The 18,894-nt window shown below is 43.5% G+C and overlaps 1 protein-coding gene across 1 annotated transcript in view; it reads left to right on the top strand.

Annotated features, from left to right (window-relative positions):
• Window positions 1–18,894, top strand: part of SCFD2 (sec1 family domain containing 2) — a 241,667-nt gene that overhangs the window by 221,334 nt on the left and 1,439 nt on the right. The window contains exon 8 of the mRNA XM_060246351.1: window positions 14,796–14,915. Coding sequence (XP_060102334.1) covers window positions 14,796–14,915 — 120 coding nt within the window. The remainder of the gene's footprint in view (window positions 1–14,795; window positions 14,916–18,894) is intronic.

The raw sequence follows: 18,894 nt of genomic DNA, 5'->3' as shown, positions 1-18,894 counted from the left end.
GCACTGCCAAGCAAAATGTCTTATAAAAAAGATATATTATGGAATATTACTTCTCTGAAACAGGATCTTGGCTCATTAATGCAGCTGATTAGAAAGCAAATAGGAGCTTTTATGCTGAAAGTTAGCGAACTTTCAAATCTACATGAGCTGAGTGCTAAAGAGATTCTGGTAACGTCTGCAGAATTAGAATTGGAAAGTGATCCACTCCGAAACGAATGAAAGAAAACAAAAATGGATCCTTATGGCGCAGTTACAAAACAAGACCAGAAATCAAGATTGAATGAAGTCATGCTGAGAGGAAGAAATGGCGCATTATCGAGAGGGCTGGCCACATTGAGAAGAGAGAAGGTGCATCCCAGCCTGCAAATTAAGATGTGGAAACCTTTCAGGAAGAAGGACTCTTGAACTTTTTCCCTTTTTGTGGATAGTTGGATATGAAACTCTCAATAAGAACTGACATGCGACTTTAAAAGGCAAAGTGTGATGTCTGGTATTAATAATGAATTGATATGTGATTTTAAAAGACCAAGGGAGATTCTAAGGAAGGGAGGGAGTTGTTCAAATTTTAGTTAAATATACAGTTAATTTGGATCAGTGCTAAAGAGTGCAGACAACACATTTATTTTTACATAGTAGATTTACTCTTAGTATGTTTATTTGGTGAAATTGCTCATATTGATATAAGAGTTGGCTTAATTGTTAAAAAGGCAGATAGCACAATTATTTTGTAATCTGGCGGATTTGTTGTTAACATGCTCCTTTGGAGAAACTGTCTATACTGAGATAGACAAATTATGATGCATTTTTTTAATTTGTTAAGGGTAAAGATATGATTTTTATTTGCTTATTTTAATAAGGATATTGTTAAACCAACAAATTAGTTTGTGCTTTTAACATGGTTAAGCTAAATCAGCCAGCTTTGTGTTGAGATGGCTTTGAATTTTTTTCTTATACTTATTTGTGTTTAAGAAGAATTGTTTAGATTTATATTGCTAGTAATAGTTTAGTAAAAATTTTCTAAAATGAAAGACAAGGATGGTAAAATATATGTAGAACTTCATACTTGCAGGTAGAATGATCTGGGTATTTTAATTGGAGGTAGAATTATAATTAATATATTTATACTTTTCTTTGTTTCTGTTCTTTCCACTGTGTACATGCCCTTTCCTCCCCCTTTTATGTATTTTTGCTCTTGCTTCTCCCTTTTGTAGTTAAAAGCAATAAAAATTATAAAACCCGAGACAGTAAAGTTACTGGTTAGTGAAGACAAATGTTTCCATTCCCAACCAATCAGTCCACAGATAGTAGATGTCTCTTTGCCTTTTGTTATTCCAAATCAAGGGTGTATTTATGCCTAGCCTTCTTTTATCACCTGCTGGACATGAAGAAGACAGCTGGGATGGACTGGCCACAGGGAAAATTCCCACCATGCTACTGCTCTATAGGGGTCTTTGGTAAGCAAGTGCAAGCAAAGCCAAGCCTAAGCACCTGAGGAGTCACTTGGCTCAAATCCGTCAGCAGCAATGAGGTTTAGTGTCAGCTCACCAATTGCTTCCTGCAGTGCTATCAGTTTGAGTGGGAATGCAATGGGTGAGCTAATATTGTCACTGTTGCTCAGCTGAGGGGCCCTGCCGCATTGGCTGGTAGCCCCATCAGAGCCACTTGGCATCGCTTGCTCCAGAAACTTCCCATCTTGCTCCTGGAGATATCAAAAGAGATTGCTCTTGGTTTTCTCCCCGACAATTGCTCCTATTGCTGCCAGAACCAGCTGCTTTTGGCAGACTTGCAGAGGGGAGCACAGAGTGTGACTGGAGTCACTGCAGTTCCTGATTGTAATGTTTAGAAATCCACTCCCAAGTTTTCTTGTCTGGAGGAGCTCCCACCCTGATTTTCCTTGCAGTCTTTCCACAAACTAAAGCCAGTTGGACAGCCAGAAGGCTTCTGGTAGGCCTCATGCAATATAGATGTTTTTGTAGTGAAGGTTTTGGTTGTGTGCGTTTTTAAATTAAATCTGACATTGCCTGGAACACTTCCCTTCATTTACATAGATCTATGAAAAAGTTACATTAATATATATTGAAACTTGGACAAAAAATGATGCTCTTTTTGCATTTGCCAGTACCAATATAGTTAACAAAATTAATTTGAGATGTGCCTTAATAAATGTGCAATTAATACTTTTGATATAATGGTTTTTAGGACTGAACCCATGACTCAACAACTGCTCGAAACGCTGGTGTGAACTACCTTGGAAAGAAAGTTCTTTGTCATAGTCCAGCTCTTAATTCCTTAGAGTCATAGAACTGGAGGAATGTCAGAAACCCTTACTAAGATTGTCATGTTTAACACAGGGAATGCCTCTTGGATCAACAATATGCCTTTCAAGGTGCTTTGCTCCCATCACTTGTTTGAGGGTAGTTGGAGAAACCACAGCCACTACAATACCTCTTCCCACCAAGTTATTCAAATTAATTTCACTCATGGAATTGGTTTCCACAGCAATTTATGGGATTCACTAACTGTAGAAGTAAGTGATAGCCATCAGTTTAGATGGCTTTAAAAAGGCTTAGACACAAGTGTTGAATGTAGGATATGTTTAAGGCCAGTTACTGACTGTTCAGGGGCAGTACATCTCTGAGTACAGATGATGTAGATGTACCAGATGGTATAACAGGGACTGAAGATGAGCTTCCAGAGGTTTCCTTTAGGAACAATGGACTGGATTGACCTTAGTCAAATTCAGCAAGGAAGTTCTTAATGGCACAGGTGTCCTGTCCTGTATTTAAGGAAAAAAGGAATGTTTCATACCCAGTACCCCTATCAGATGTTATGTATATTTTGAATTTTATCCTGTTCTTCCTCCAGTAATCCCAATGGGGCATACGTAGTCACTTTCCTTGAAACCACTTCCCCCCCTTACAATGACATCATAAGGCTAGAGAGAGGGATAGTAAATGGTCTATGGTTCCCCAAAGAGTTTTGTGGCTAAGTAGAAATTTGAACCTATGTCTTTCTGCATTCCAAGTCCACACTCCATCTGCTGCTTCATGGTGGCCAATAGATTGTGAACCACAAATTAACAGCAAGAACCCAGTGCATGATGTTTGCAGAACGAGGATTGTTTGTAATGTCTCCTGAAAATGAGGCATGCTGTACACAACAAGGGAAGATGAAAACTCCCCAGATTCTCATGGAATGAAAATTCCACTGTAACTTCAACTTTGTGGGTGCATTCACACTACACTAAATAATGTGTTTTACATCCAGATTTTTACTGTGTAAGAATATCAAAAATTCGGATGTAAAACACATTATCTAGTGTCGTGTGAATGCATCCTGTGATAATAGCTTGCCCTGGAAAATTCTGTTTTCACTGTTTCAGAATGAAGGGGTTTTTTTCCATAAGATGCTAGTATCTGCAAAACAGAGAACTCTGTGTGGTTTGGATTATTTAATGAAACATTTCTGTCATTCTCTAGGTCTTTACACAGTTAAGTTTGTATTTATACATTGTCCAATTTGGGGAGGGGGGGAACCCTCAGCATAATTAAATGAGTGGCTCCAAAATCTCCTTCATGGCAGTTTTAATTGAAAACTTGCATGCCTAAGCAGTCTTATGTTTTAATATGCATTTCTGGAATTCATGGTTTGACTTTCAGACCTTTGAAAAAGGATACTTTTCTTATATGCACCATGTGTTTGAATGCAAGCTTATTTTGACTTTTAAAAAGTATTTCTTGAGATGTTTTCTATGTTAGCATGAGCACGAATGCATGTGCTGTTGAATTAAATTATAAGTTTTTTATAGAAGTTTTCTAACCATACATTTGTATTGACACTGAGGTTCAAGTCATCCACTAATCTTGTGAAGACAAGCAGCTAGGGTTACCAGGTTTGGGGGCTTTGGGGGTGGAGCCAAGCGCAAGGTTGTGACAAGCACCATTGAACTCCAAAGGGAGTTCTGGTCATCACAGTTTAAAGGGACCACACTCATTTTAAATGAGTTCCCACCATTTGGAAATAATGAAGGATACAGTCACCTTTGGGGGCTCATAGAATTGGACCCCCTGGTCCAGCCTTTTGAAACTTTGGGGGAGGGTGTTTTGAGGAGAGACACCAGATGCTATGCTGAAAATCTGCTGCTTTTACCTCAAAATCAGCGCCCCGCCCCCAGAGTCCCAGATACTCATGGATCAATTCTCTTTTATACCCTATAGGGACCTGTCTCAACAGGGTATAATGGAGTGCCCAGCAGACATTTCCCTCCCTTCTCCCCCCCCCCCCCCCCCCGCTTTCTGATGACCCTGAAGCGAGGGAGGGGGAAGGCCTCCAAACAGGGGATTGTCTGCTGCCAACTGGGGATTGAGCAAAACTGGGGATTGGTAACCCTAAAACATTCAGAAGTAGTATCTAAATTATAGATTTCTTCTAGTGTAATAAGGAAGTCTACAAATTATCATGGCTTATTCGCCGTAGAATTTTAAATGGATTTGAAGATTAGCATCTCTGGCCTTTCTGTTAGGATATAGAAAATATTCATTTGAACTATATAAGAAAAACGTATAAATGTAGTATAACTCAAAATATCTTTTTTTCCCCTGGATGACAATATTACAGCAAGTTAATACCAAAAAGAAAAACCTCAGTGAAAATGGTGATTAGATTATGTTTATGTACCCAGTCACCAGAATGTACATTCCACCAAAATAGGTAATACTTATTTCCAGGGCTTTTTTTTGTAGCAAGAACTCCTTTGCATATTAGGCCACATACCCCTGATGTAGCCAATCCTCCTGGAGCTTACAGTAGGCCCCGTACTAAGAGCTCTGTAAGCTCTTCGAGGATTGGCTACATCAGGGGTGTGTAGCCTAACATGCAAAGGAGTTCCTGCTACAAAAAAAAGCCCTGCTTATTTCCAAGTAATAATACATTTTCATGTACATTTTCATGTACATTATGAGAAAAGGCCAGAAAGTTTGTACAAAATATATGGAGTTTTGATGGACTCAGAGGTGCTATCTCACATATATATCTACTGGAAGAATGACTTGCAAATTGCAGTCTCAAATAAGTGTATGTATGCAATTCTGGACGCACATAGACTGTACATACTAACTTAAAGGAATTTTTTACAGGATCTTTTGTGACTTGTAAGGTTAAAAAAATAGCTAGTACAGCCATGCGCTAGGAATGTAGCTATAGAGATGCCAAAATTATTATGTGAATGCTGGTGTCTAAATGTGCATAACTGTTTTAGAAAACAGCTAATGTTTAAGAGATTAAATTGGATACAAAATCCCCTTAATACCTATGACTAGCTTGAAAAACTGCCATAGATATTAATGAGGTTTCATGTCCGATATCCTTATCCCGTAAGAATTTTGTTAGGAAATAAACAGAGGAGTTTGGCTGGCAGTTTGCGGGTTTTGTGCAAGTCTTCCTTGCAAAATACTGGAAACAGAGACATTGACCTATGATGGATCTACTGGGATGATGTGCCATCTCAGGTTTATGAATAAGCTTCGATTTGCTTAATGCTTCTGGAAGGGGAGGACTTACTCGGGAGACTTGCTCCTAGATAACAATGACATTTTTTCATTATGTATTGTGCTATGTTTAGCTGGAAGAAAACGTTAGGGAAGAAGTGCTTGCTTTGATATGTGAAGGATTCTGCAAGATAATGGCTTCTAATTTTATTTGTATTTTATCTTAAACTTTTCCCCAATAGCATATAGCTATTCAAAACTGGGTTTGATTCCCCACTCCTCCACTTGCAGCTGTTGAAATGACCTTGGGTCAGCCATCGCTCTCGCATAACTGTCCTTGAAAGGGCAGCTTCTGAGAGAGCTCTTTAATGCGGATAGCAGGCATCTGGAGACAGAGTGAGAATAGTTGCAGCTCTGAGGGCAGATGTGCTCATGCGCTTTTAATCTGAATGGGAGGCTGGGCTAGGTCAGGCCAAATCTCCTGTGTGAAATACCCTGTGAAACTCAGAGCGAAGGACGGGGTATAAATCCAATATCTTCTTCTTCAAAAAGAAAATTTGCAATTGATATAATTAACCCACTGGTCTGTCAACTAATTATTGGTACCATTGTAAAAGGTACCCCATATTTGGTTATGGCTGCCAGCAACAAAACCTTGGAATGATATGGGCAGGGTCTCCTAAATATGACAACCTTATCTTCTAAGGGTTTCCATTGATTAAGAAGTTAGATGTCCCATAGCCCTCCACTGCCATAAACCAGTTCATTGTTAATCTGTGCTGAAACAGATCAATTATGTCCTCATTCTTTTTTATTCGGTTTTGTTACAAATGTTTTTTTTTTAAACCACTTTTTTTCAGCATAATAACTGATGCACAATCCATATAAAATAAGTAAGCATTCCCAGGATTTAGGAGTCTGGTGGAAGAATTTCAAGTGATTTTAGAACCCAGTTTCCCTTTCAGGAACAGATTCAGATGTGTTGATAAAATATATCAGGGGTGGCCAATGGTAGCTCTCCAGATATTTTTTTGCTTACAACTCCCATCAGCCCCAGCCAGCATGGCCAATGGCTGGGGCTGATGGGAGTTGTAGGCAAAAAACATTTGGAGAGCTACCGTTAGCCACCCGTGAAATATATCATTGTAAAAAGCCCCAGTCATAGCTAATTTATGAGAACTCCGTCGGGTTTTCAAGGCACGAGACGCTCAGAGGTGGTTTGCCATTGCCTGCCTCTGTATCGCAACCCTTGGAGGTCTTCTTTCCAAATACTGGCCAGGGCTGACTGATTAGTTTCTGAGATCTGACAAGATTGGGCTAATTTGAGCTAAAGAGGTAGCATTACCAAAATTGCTAATTTAGTTGTTTATAGTATTTTTAGAAATGTATTTAAAGGCCCCACTTAATCTGAGGCTGTAAGCTGTAGCATATTTGGTTTATGCATAAATCCAGCTCTGATCCTTTGAGCGTGTTGGTTTACTGATATGGGCAGCCATGGTTGTTGATAAGACAAGTCAGAGCTGTATCGGCTTGACTATATGGAGACAGTGGCTGCTCTAGATCAAGCGTAGGATCCCTTGTTTAGTTTAATTTAATTTAATTTTTTAATTTATACCCTGCCATATCCCACAAGCAGGCTCTGGGAGGCTTACAACATTAAACAAACTACATCCAGATTAGACAATATCATAATTACAAAATCTGTAAAATTACAGAATTCCCACCCAGCCCCATCGCAGCAGCTTCTCCTCGCCCCTTCCCTTCCCCTCCCACCCAGCCCCCATCGCAGCAGCTTCTCCTCGCCCCTTCCCTTCCCCTCCCACCCAGCCCCCATCGCAGCAGCTTCTCCTCGCCCCTCGCCCCTTCCCTTCCTCTCCCACCCAGCATCATTGCAGCAGCTTCTCCTCACCCCTTCCCTTCCCCTTAGGCTTCCCAATCCCCAGGTCCCAGCCGGGGATTCCCGGTTTTACAGGCTTTTCCCAGCCAGCTGGCCGGTGGCGGAAGCTCCTCCCCCACAGCCACCTTGTACCTCTAGATCTTGGGCAGGACCTGCAAACAGGTATAGTTTTAAAATGTGTTTGTGCCTTTAAATTGGAGCAGGAAGTACTTCATGGGGAAGGGTTAGCAACAGCAGACCTCCTGAGAGTGCAGCCCCTCTGTTTGTTTTGCTTTCTTTTGGGACAAGTGAGTGGGTGTGTAAAAGAGCAGCGGAGCCCCTGTACTTTCCAGACCTGGTTGTGGAGGCACCACCAGAGACTCCTGCTTTGTTCTACTGCTTCAGACCAACACGGCTGCCCACTTGCACCAGAGACAGTTAAGTGTGTGTGTGAGTGAGAGAGAGAGAGAAAGGGGGGGGGGGGAGGGAACTCTATTATTCCCTATGGAGACTTATTCTCATAGGAAATAATGGAAAATTGATCCGCGGGTATCTGGGGCTCTGGGGGGGCTGTTGTTTGAGGCACCAGATTTGCAGCATAGCATCCAGTTCCTCTCCCTAAAATACCCCCCAAGTTTCAAAAAGATTGGACCAGGCGGTCAATTCTGTGAGCCCCAAAAGAAGGTGCCCCTATCCTTCATTATTTCCTATGGAGGGAAGGGATTTAAAAGATGTGTGGTCCCTTTGAAAGTGATGACCAGAATTCCCTTTAAGTTCAATTATGGTTGTCACACCCTTGCTCCTGGCTCCGCCCCAAAGTCTCCTGGCTCCACCCCCATAGTCCCCAGATATTTCTTGAATTGGACTTGGCAACCCTACCAGGACACTAGGGCAATTGGACAGCAAAGAACCAACCCCCATCCCAAACAGTCTGTAACGCTACAGATGCTGTTTATCTACTCAGACCTCCTGTCTCAGAGCCTTCAGAGGAGAGATGCATAGGGCATCATCTCAACCACATTTAGTTCAGAGCAGGGGTGGGGAACCTCTGTCCCGAGGGCCATATATGGCCCTCAAGGTCACTTGGTGTGGCCCCCAAAGATTGCTGGGCCGAATTGAGCCATGTGGCAGCCTCTCTGTGGCCTAGCTGGCCAGCAAAGATCGTGGGTCCCAGCCACAGTGTGCAGCAGCCTCCCCAGGGCCAGGCAGGGATCACAGGGCCCAGATGTACTGTGCGGCAGCCTGTCACGGGCTGGGGCCAGGCCAGGCGAAGTCCAGGGGCAGTCCAAGGTCTGTAGCTGGATAGCAAGGAGGGTCCAAAGCGCCAAAACCGAATCACAGTCCAGGTATCGTAGGTCAGAGGTTCAGAAGCCGAAGTCAGGGGGTCCAGAAGTCAATGCCAGAGTCAGGGGGTCCAGAAGCCGAAGTGGATGCTAGAACGTCAGGTAAGTGACTAGTTGCTTCCACAAAGCCTTCTCTCAAAGCCCACAGCTATATAGCCCTCTGCTGTCTGTTGCCCATTTGGGCTAATTGCTGACTCAGAGGGCAGCCAGGATCCTGCTGAGAATCAAGCACCCTCACTCCTAGAAGGGCCAGAATCCTTTCAAAACTCAGGGCTCAGGGAGCGTCTTGCTCATGAGCGTGCCACCCTCCTCCAATCCCTGAGGTCCTGACGAAGGCGGTCACGCACACGAGCCACCCGAGAGGGCGAGGCAGGGGGGCTTGGATCTTCTCCAGCAGGAGGCAGGGGCACTGGTGCAGGTGGCAGGGGCACAGTTTCTTCTGCAGGCTCGGCTTCTTCTGCAGGGCCCCCAGCACCCATGACACAGCCTCCCTGGGGCCTGGTTGGCCAGTCAGAATTGCTGCATGACCTGCAAAAGTTACTATCACAGTTCAGTTTGCACTTGATTATCCCAGATAGTGTGGCCTAATATGCTAATGAGTGTGTGACCTAATATGGTAATATTAGGGGATGTGGTCTAATATGCTGAGTTCCTGCTGGGCTGTTTCTACAAAAAAAGCTCTGGACCTATGCATTTGCCTATGGCGGCGGGCCAGGTGTGTGTGTGTGTGTGTGCCAGATTAGGCTCTCCTCACATGACTTCAAATAGAAAAACAATTATTTGCACTAATTCTGCTGGGCTGAATCATTCTCCCTTGGTGGAGCACTGTTTTTTAAGCTGATATTATTTTATGGCCCACGAATGATGTTATAAATATCCATATGGCCCTTGGCAGAAAAAAGGTTCCCCACCCCTGGTTTAGAGGTTGCCAGTTGCCAACACCTAGTACAGTTATCCTAGCACTAGCTCTTTGTAGTGGATACTGACATTTGCTGCCTGTGCAGAAATTTTAGATTTATGTCAGCTACCTTTGTAGGTTACTGGAAAGTACAGCCATTTGTTCACTGCTGCTCTGAGCATTGATTTTATTCAGCTGAGCACTTTCTTGAACTCTTCATTTTTACTTACAGTAGGAAAGAGGCTTGTTTCTAGCTAAGACAAACAACAAATTTTAATGCAGTCATTTATCGTGTTGTGAAAGTGTGATAGAAAGCAGAGAGACAGCACACTTTCCATTGGTGCCTTTAGTACAGTACAGTAGCCAGAATGTAACATCTTACAATTGGCAGGGCTCCCGTTTGGCAAGAGGGGGCAGGAGATGGTCTCCCTGCCTTCCTACTTGTATCTGTCTGTTACCCAGAAAGCTCCAAGCAACTTGATTCTATACAGATCTTATAAAATCTGTGGGCATGTTTCTCTTGATAATCTTGATCCTATACAGGTCCTATAAAATCTGTGGGTTTAAATGTCTTATAAGGGGTGGCCAAACTTGCTTAACATAAGAGTCACATTGATTAAATGGGAGGGAGGGAGAGAAGGAAGGAAGGAAGGAAGGAAGGAAGGAAGGAAGGAAGGAAGGAAGGAAGGAAGGAAGGAAGGAAGGAAGGAAGGAAGGAAAATAGATGGGGAGGTGGAGTGAAAGCAACTTTAACTTTAAATGCCGCTGACCGTCTTGGCTTGAAGAAGTGATTTAAAGAGGCAGATGCCTTCTCCAAACCAGCTGATGGGGTGAGGGTGGGGCTTCAGGAGCCACAAAATATGTGTGAAAGCCACTTGTGGCTCATGAGCTTCAGTTTGGCCAACCCTGCTTATAAGATACTGATTAAGGCTCAGAAACGCAAGTTTCTTGTTGGTTCCATGAATACTGGGTTGGATCCAGTGATCTGTCAACAGAAGGTGCTGATCAGTGTAGATCTTTCTCTTGCTGCCTTTCTCCCAAAAGTCCCCCAGACGCCCTGGTCAAGGAGCCCACATGAACTAATAACCACACAGGTCAGAGGACTGCACTGAGAGAGAAGGAGAAGGGATCAAAATTGCCCATCACAGGAGAGGGGGAGTTTAGGCTCTTCTCCCCCCTCATCTCCATCCACATAGTTCCTGCTACTTAAGAAGTCAGCGTTCCCCAGGTTGGAAAGGACTGGAGAGCAGGGAACAAGGGAAAAATCCTTGCCACCCATGAATCACTGGATTCTCTCTGTTGCTTCTACATACTTTTATTATTTAGAATTAAATGTGCCTATGTATGCCAAGGCCCAGATTCCTTTGTTTTAAAAAAACATCTGTTTGCTTTGTTTAGCTAGCATTACTGCAGTTGTTACGGCATATAAAAAATAAAACAATCTCAACAATGGTATTTAAAATGCACTGCTATTTGGCCATTGGACCTTGAATTATTAGCAGCCTGGAATTTCAGGGCTGAATGTTCCCTTCTCTCTTCCCACTGGAGTCTGAAATGGGAGCTCTGAAGGACAGAAACCAGGCCTGAAGCTACAGTGGGGCCTGGGCCTATCTTTCCAACCCCCCCCCCCTTCCAACTACATCTATCCCCTTTGTTCACTGAAGAAGTAGTAGCATTGCTGCAGGTTTGCTTTTTTCTCTCCCCTTCCCTAACACACCTTGCAAAGCAAAGGGGGGGGGGGGGGAAGAGTCAAGAGCTCTCTGTCTCTCTGAGAGATGGGCACATAAGAAAGGGGTGGGGGGGAACCAGAGCTGCTGTGACTGCCCAGGCAAAGGGGGGTTAGCTTGTTGAACTCAAGGCAGCTTACAGTTCCAAGAGCCCTGGGCTGCCAAACTGGGTGCCCCCCCCAACAACAAAACCTGCTGTGGGGCCCACCAAACATGAAATCTTGGCTATGGCCCTGACAGAAACCCAGGTTTTAAATCCCACTAAGCACAGAATGACCTTGAACCATGTACTGTTTCTCAGCCTGGGCTACCCCACAAGGTTGTTTTCAGGGCTTTTTTGTAGCAGGAACTCCTTTGCATATTAGACCACACCCCTCTTATGTAGCCAATCCTCCAAGAGCTTACAGGGCTCTTAGTACAGGGCCTACTGTAAGCTTTTGGAGGATTGGCTACATCAGGGGTGTGCGACCTAATATACAAAGGAGTCCCTGCTACAAAAAAAAAAAAAGCCCCAGTTGTCCTGAATCTAAAACAAGATAAGGACAGATCCTAACCTGCCCTGCGCCTTTGGAATAGAGCAAGTAGGAAATATATAATGGAACATATATTTCATATAACTTGCTGCGAGCTGGGGGATATAGAAGGGGGGGGGGGGAAATCCCCCCATAATGTTGTCTGTCTGCCCCTCTTTCCTGCTCCCTAGGTGGCCATGATCTGATTGCCAATTAGCTATGTTAATTTTAAACTCAGTATGGGTTCAAGAGCTGAGCATCTGGGAAGACTACTTGACTAGGATTCCGGTCTCACTGAAAACAACCTTGTTGATAGACAGAGCCGTGACCAGGCCTTTTCTTGGAAGAAAGGAAAATGAGCTTTTGAGGAGCATGAAACTGAAATCATGGGAACCTTCAGGCAAATAACAATGACCGTAAATAAAGGACAGAATGGAAACTTTACTCCAGTTATCCAGAGCCACAAACATAAAAATAAGCAGTGATTTTATTTAGTTATATCCCTAAGGGTATTTAAAATTTTAAAAGTATGTCAGTGCTACAATATACTGTGCATTTCAGGAGTCTGGCTTTTCGTCAGCCATGTTCATGCCCAAATAAAAAACATCTTCTCTTGCCTCCAAAAAGCTATGCGTGCAAGCATTCCAGATGCTTATTTGGAGCATCACGCACTATGAGTTGCCTTCATGACCCATTCCGCACCACCTGTCTGCTATTGAAATGTCCAGGGAAGTGGTTACATTGGATCATGTGATCCGAGATCTGTACCCAGCAGCCCTTCCAGCATCATAGTAAGGGATCCTGTGGAATCGCTCTTGGCTTTGCATGTTGCCATTTCATGTGGAGACAAAATGTCTTGAATCCACTGTACTTTGAAGACAGTAAAAGAACAGTCATGCTTCACCTAGTTGAGGAGTTTGTAGTTTGCAGCTCAAATTTATGCAGAATATCCCATTGTTAAACACAAGTTCTTGACGTGTGAGGGTGGACCTCACTAGGGAGGCTAGAGGAGAAGTTTCTCCATTCTTCTCCACATCCTAGCTGGAAGAGGCATGTCAGTTTGCCCCATTTGTGTTTACATGACCACTGTTCTTTCCCCACCCCACTGATCAACCCTACTGAGTCCATCTTCACAATTATATATTCAGTTGCAGCTCTTGTTGAGATAATGGGAACACGCTGGCTGCCATCACACACACTAAATAATGCACCATCAATCCACTTTCAATGCACTTTCCAACTGATTATACTGTGTGAACTGGCAAAATCCAGTTGGATAGTAGATTGAAGTGGCTGTGTGATTGCAGCCACAGACAGAAGAGATCTGTTGTTGGCAAAGAGAGAGAACTTTCCACCTAGGAAATGTTTTATGTAGCTGGAACATAAAATAACCTATGTTATATTGGAAGTTATTTGTAATTAATAACATTAAATTTATTGTTAATGATAGCATTTTGAGGCCATAGTCATTATCCAAAAGCAGACTATAGCATGCTTAAATTCAATAAGTTTAATGTTTTTAAATATATTTAAGACTGCAGAGCTATATACTTTATGATGCATGCAGGCCTTGAATTCAGCAGGAGCTCACAGGAGCATAGCTCCTGAACCTTTCTGATGCCCCCCCCTCTTCCTCCCCACCTACCTTGTCCATTGAATAGTATGTGCAGCTGCATAAGAATCCCTAGATTAGGAGAGTGGGCAGCCAGCCAGCCACCAGGGGCTTTGCCACGCCCCCAGTAGGCCTCATTAACCCCTGGAGAAGCCTGCACCACTCTTTCTCCAGTTCTTATGTGATTTTGGCAGCGGGTGGCTTGCTGGCCTTTTGACTGCGGGGGGGAGGGGGCAGCCAAGGAGAGCGCCAGCTGAAAAAGTATAAGCAACCAAATTGTTGGATGAGCCAGTGAGGTTTGGCAGCAGCAGCAGTGTCACATTTTCAGGGTGCAGGCAGGCAGGAGTCCAAAGCCAGTCCAAGGTCAAAGTCCAGGAAGTCAAGCAGGAGCCAAGTCACCAATGCAGAATCACAAACCGGAATCAGAAGTCAATGTCCAAAAGCCACAAGGTCAGGGTGCCAAGGAAATCAAGCTTGTCAGGATCAGGAATCAGGAAGGAGCGTGGATGCAAGTCAGAGAATAGACTTGTTGCTTCCACAAGGTTACCAGGTCCTGGGTGGGAGCTATGTGGGAGTCTCAATCAGCCTGCTCCCTGGGTGGCAGTCACTCTGCTAGAACTCAGGGCTGAGAGATCTGAAGCATCGGCGTGCCTCATGTCTTCGCTCTGAAAGTTCTTTCCGGAGCTTGCTTCGAACTCTTGAGATGGGAGGAGGAGAGCTCGGAGGAGATTGATCGTCAGCAGCTGACACTGGTGCCTGGAGAGTGATTGATGGGCCAGCTGCTGTTTGTTCAGCTGAGGAACTGGCTGGCAACTCTTCCAGGTCTGTTAACCCTTCCAGCTCCTCCTCGTCAGGGCTCATGACAAACAGCCCTGTCGGGTATGTTAACCTGTTCTGTACTCAACCATGGAGTTAACTGGTCACCTTGGACCTGTCACTCTTTCTCAGACGAACATATCTCACCTCACAGACAAGCCAGTTTCAAGAGGGTATTGGATCAACATATGAAGCACAGATCCATCAGTGGCTATTAGCCACAGCATATTGTTGGAACTCTCTGTCTGGGGCAAGTGGTGCTCTGTATTCTTGGTGCTTTGGAGGGGTAACTGTGTGAGGACTTCTAGTGTCCTGGCCCCACTGATGGACCTCCTGATGGGACCTGGGTTTTTTGGCTACTGTGTGACACACTATTGGACTTGATGGGCCATTGGCCTGATCCAGCGTGGCTTCTCTTATGTTCTGTAGGAGTAAAAAAGTATCTATGTACCACCATCTTGAGGTGTTCAGAGTAAGGATTGTATTATAATTCCAATAATTAATAATCCTCTGTTATTTTAATAGGTGAGTCGCCCTCACCCGAGTGATCATCCTTTGCTGATCATCTTCATGGTCGGTGGAGTGACGGTGTCTGAAGTGAAAATGGTAAAGGACATTCTGTCAGCTCATAAGCCTGGAGCGCAGGTAAGAACAGAGACTGCTGGCTAGGAGTTTAGAACAGCTATGTACTAAAGAAGCACCATATGTTATATGTGTGTGGATGTGACATGAAAATGTTTTTCTGTGGTCACAAAAACTTGATTTGTTCGCAGAACTGAAGCTGTCCACCAACCAGGACCTGATGGGGCAAATAACCCTTTAAAAGGGGAATATTCAAATCAGTCTTTCAGGTGCACAAATCCACAGTATAGGCAATTAGATCTAATAAGATGGAGAGATCTAAAGCCGGAACATTCTAGCTGGGAATGGCAGCACAATACACTTAGCAAGAAAAACATGGATACCTGAAGAGCAGGGGTCAGACCAGAGCTGAATTCCATGACTATAGCCACAGCCCATCAACTTCCAGTCAGGAATTTGTAGTCTGCCCAGAATCCTTAAGAGACTTAGCAACAGTATTGTCAGGATCTCTGTTTAAGTATCTAAGAAGCTGCTTCTTGTAAGAAGCTTGTAAGGTTTCTTTGATTTTAATCAGCTTTTGACTATAATGTTTCTCAGCATATTTTGTGCGTGCTTAGCTTAGAGATCTGTGAAGTCTCTTTCTCATTTGGTGCAGCCACTAGTGACTGGTTCATTTATCTGAGAAGGGCATTGTGCATGTGTTTTCCTTAAAGGCTTCTTTGGAGAATCCAGATAAGACGTTTTACCCACCACCCCACCCCACCCCACTTCTGTGGCAGATACACGCATAAAATGTTTGTGCTCTCTAAGTGGAGTGCAAACAATCATAATAAATCAGGCAGGGCTGTATGTTTGATTAGTGAAAATGTTTGAGCAAAGGGGGGTCCCCGTAAAGCCTGAACACCTCTGGGACTGGAGAGGCTGCCTCCCACCTGCTAATGGCATTCTTCAGTGAAGAGCTCATTTCGTTGTGCCTAAGATTTAAATGCCTTCTCCAGCAACACATTTCCATCTGATAGCTTGCCCTTTTTTATTTATTTTTTTGGGCATTTTAAGTTCTTGGTTATCTCTTAAAGCACAGTGAATCAAATTCCTTGCTGTCCTGGGCAGGCCTTAATTCTGTGGTACGCTAATGGACAAGTTAATCCAAGCTGCAAATGTGTTGCTATGGCCGGGTAGATAAGCAAAGGGTTAGCGACTGAAGCAAGTCAAAACTATGTCGCGAGGCTTTTCGCTTAGTTATTGGAGCAGGATGGAGGCCTAACAAAGGAATGACATAGAAATCTGGTATCGCTTTGCTAGGGCTTGACCCCACCAGTGACCAGTCGTCTTTTAAGAGGAATTCCAAAAGAATTCAGAAGGTATCCAATGGCTTTCACTGTCATTTGCCCTTTGTACCAAGCTGTTATGCCAGAGGTTAGAGGGCTTTAGTGTGGGAGGGAAGGGGATTTCTGAAGGATGGGGGGGAAGCTAATGCTTCTTCACATCATATATAACATTTCCGAAACAGTTGGATTTACCTGGCTTTTTCTAGTCCACCTCTGAATCTGTGGATTGCCTCTTCAAGATTATGGTCTTTGCACAGCTGCCATTTTTAGAAGGCGTTTGTGATGCCTGCATGCATCAATCACTATCCGAGAAAAGACAGGCTAAAACACTGATGTTGTCATCTCACTAAATACTTGGTATCCTTCCTCAATGAATGCCGATATCTCTTTTAGATGGTAAGCGAATTAAGGATGTAAAACTGAAGCATTTTCAACAGTAACCAAACAGCCTGTCAATAGACTGTGTTCACATGACAGCTATAAATTATGGCGCTAATGAGATAAACTCACTTGGGTTATCATCAATTAAAAATATCTCGGTTGCTTAACCATATGAAGTTCTGATCCTTAAGAATCGGCTGCCTGATTAATTGGACACTGGAGTAGTTAGATAAGCAATAGTCCAATCAAAATGCTTATAATTTATTAAAGTCACCAATTCACTGAAACCTAACGGTTGCAGCCCTTTTTTAAGAAATCAAAGGTTTGTTTGTTTTTTAAGGTTGTGCTGATTACCTGTGAAAACATCTTTTAAAAAAGGTAAAGGTAGTCCTCTGTGCAAGCACCAGTCGTTTCTGACTCTGGGGTGACATTGCTTTCACAACATTTTCACGGCAGACTTTTTACGGGTGGTTTGCCATTGCCTTCCCTAGACATCTAGACTTTCCCCCCAGCAAGCTGGATACTCATTTTACCAAACTCAGAAGGATGGAAGGCTGAGTCAACCTGGAGCTGGCTACCTGAACCCAGCTTCCACTGGGATCGAACTCAGGTCATGAGCAGAGGGCTCCGACTGCAGTACTGCAGCGTTACCACTCTGCGCCACGGGGCTCTTCTGAAAACATCTTAGAGAAGCACAAAGTCAGCCTTCAAAATCAGAATAACGGTTAAGAATACTAATTCATAATAATAGGAATGAATTATAAATAAGTAAATAAGAAGATTTTGCATCACACTTGTCTTAGTACATGAGTTGCAATGGTCAGCTGGTATAACTAAATTTTAGTTCCAGGTGGGTAGCCTGAAGCAGTAGAACAAAGTTAGAGTCCAGTGGCACCTTTAAGACCAGCAAAGTTCTGTTCAGGGTATGAGCTTTCATGTGCGCACACACTTAAAAATTTTGTTGGTCTTAAAGGTGCTGCTGGATTCAGTCTTTGTTCTAAATTTTAGCTGAGAACAAACTTTCCTTTGAATTCATGCTTCTTTTCTGTTGAGTATTTTATTTTTTGTAGACTATTATAAGCAGGAATGAAATAATTATTCTTGCTATCAATTAGTACTTTTTTTTTTAATCTAAGTCATATTTTACTTCCTTTAGAATTTCAAAATGAAGAAGTTGGCAGTGTGCAGATTTACTTTGCCGCATGAATCTGTGAAAGGGAATGTTGAGTAACCAACTCAAATGGTTCAGTCGCCTGACTCTGATCCAAAGGCTGACCTTCACACACACACACCCACAAACACACACAACAGGCAGCGCATCCTGGAATGGAATTGTCTGGTAGCACAGCAAGATAGCCTGGTTGTAGCACAGGGTTGACTCTCAAGGACCAGGAGAATTTGGGTCTGTGTTGTTGTCACTACCTTGTGCTCTCTGAAGCATCCTCTTTCCCTCAGTTACCTGAGTGATATAGGGGGAGGTACTAAGGGTCTAAGGAGCTCTGTGGCACAGAGAGGTAAAGCTGCAGTACTGCAGTCTGAACTCTCTGCTCACGACCTGAGTTCGATCCCAGTGGAAGCTGGGTTCAGGTAGCCGGCTCAAGGTTGACTCAGCCTTCCATCCTTCCGAGGTCAGTGAAATGAGTACCCAGCTTGCTGGGGGAAAAGTGTAGATGACTGGGGTAGGCAATGGCAAACCACCCTGTAAAAGGTCTGCTGTGAAAACATCGTGATGCGACATCACCCCAGAGTTGCTTGCACAGGGAGCTACCTTTACCTTTTTTTAGTAAGGGTCTGGGTTCAAGACCTGTAGCACCTGACCTACAGAACATCAGTAATTCATAAGTCAACTACCCAGGGCTTTTTTTGTAGCAGGAACTCCATTGCATATTAGGCTACACCCCCCTGATGTAGCCACTCCTCCAAGAGCTTACAGTAGGCCCTGTAAAAAGCATCCTGTAAGCTCTTGGAGGATTCGCTACATCAGGGGATGTAGCCTAATATGCAGTGGAGTTCCTGCTACAAAAAAAAGCCCTGCAACTACCTGATCCAAAGTGGGTAGAATTTGTGGCTGTATTTCATTGAGCCCCCAGTGTGGAAAATGGATGTCATTACAGAGAAATTTATTTTAAGTAACAAAAAGTTGGCAACTTGAGTGATTTTAATGTAATTGCAAGTACTAAGTGCCAAAAGATTGTTTTATTTATTTATTTACCTTATATTTATATCCCGCCCTCTCTGCAAGTGGACTCAGGGCAGCTAACAATCAAGTAGGATCTAAAAACCAGTACAATACAAAATTACTAAAATACAAACAGAAATAATCTGAGTGTTGC

Source organism: Heteronotia binoei, chromosome 9, assembly GCF_032191835.1.
Source record: "Heteronotia binoei isolate CCM8104 ecotype False Entrance Well chromosome 9, APGP_CSIRO_Hbin_v1, whole genome shotgun sequence".
In the NCBI taxonomy this organism is placed as follows: domain Eukaryota; kingdom Metazoa; phylum Chordata; class Lepidosauria; order Squamata; family Gekkonidae; genus Heteronotia; species Heteronotia binoei.
This window is presented reverse-complemented; position numbering and strand designations above follow the sequence as displayed.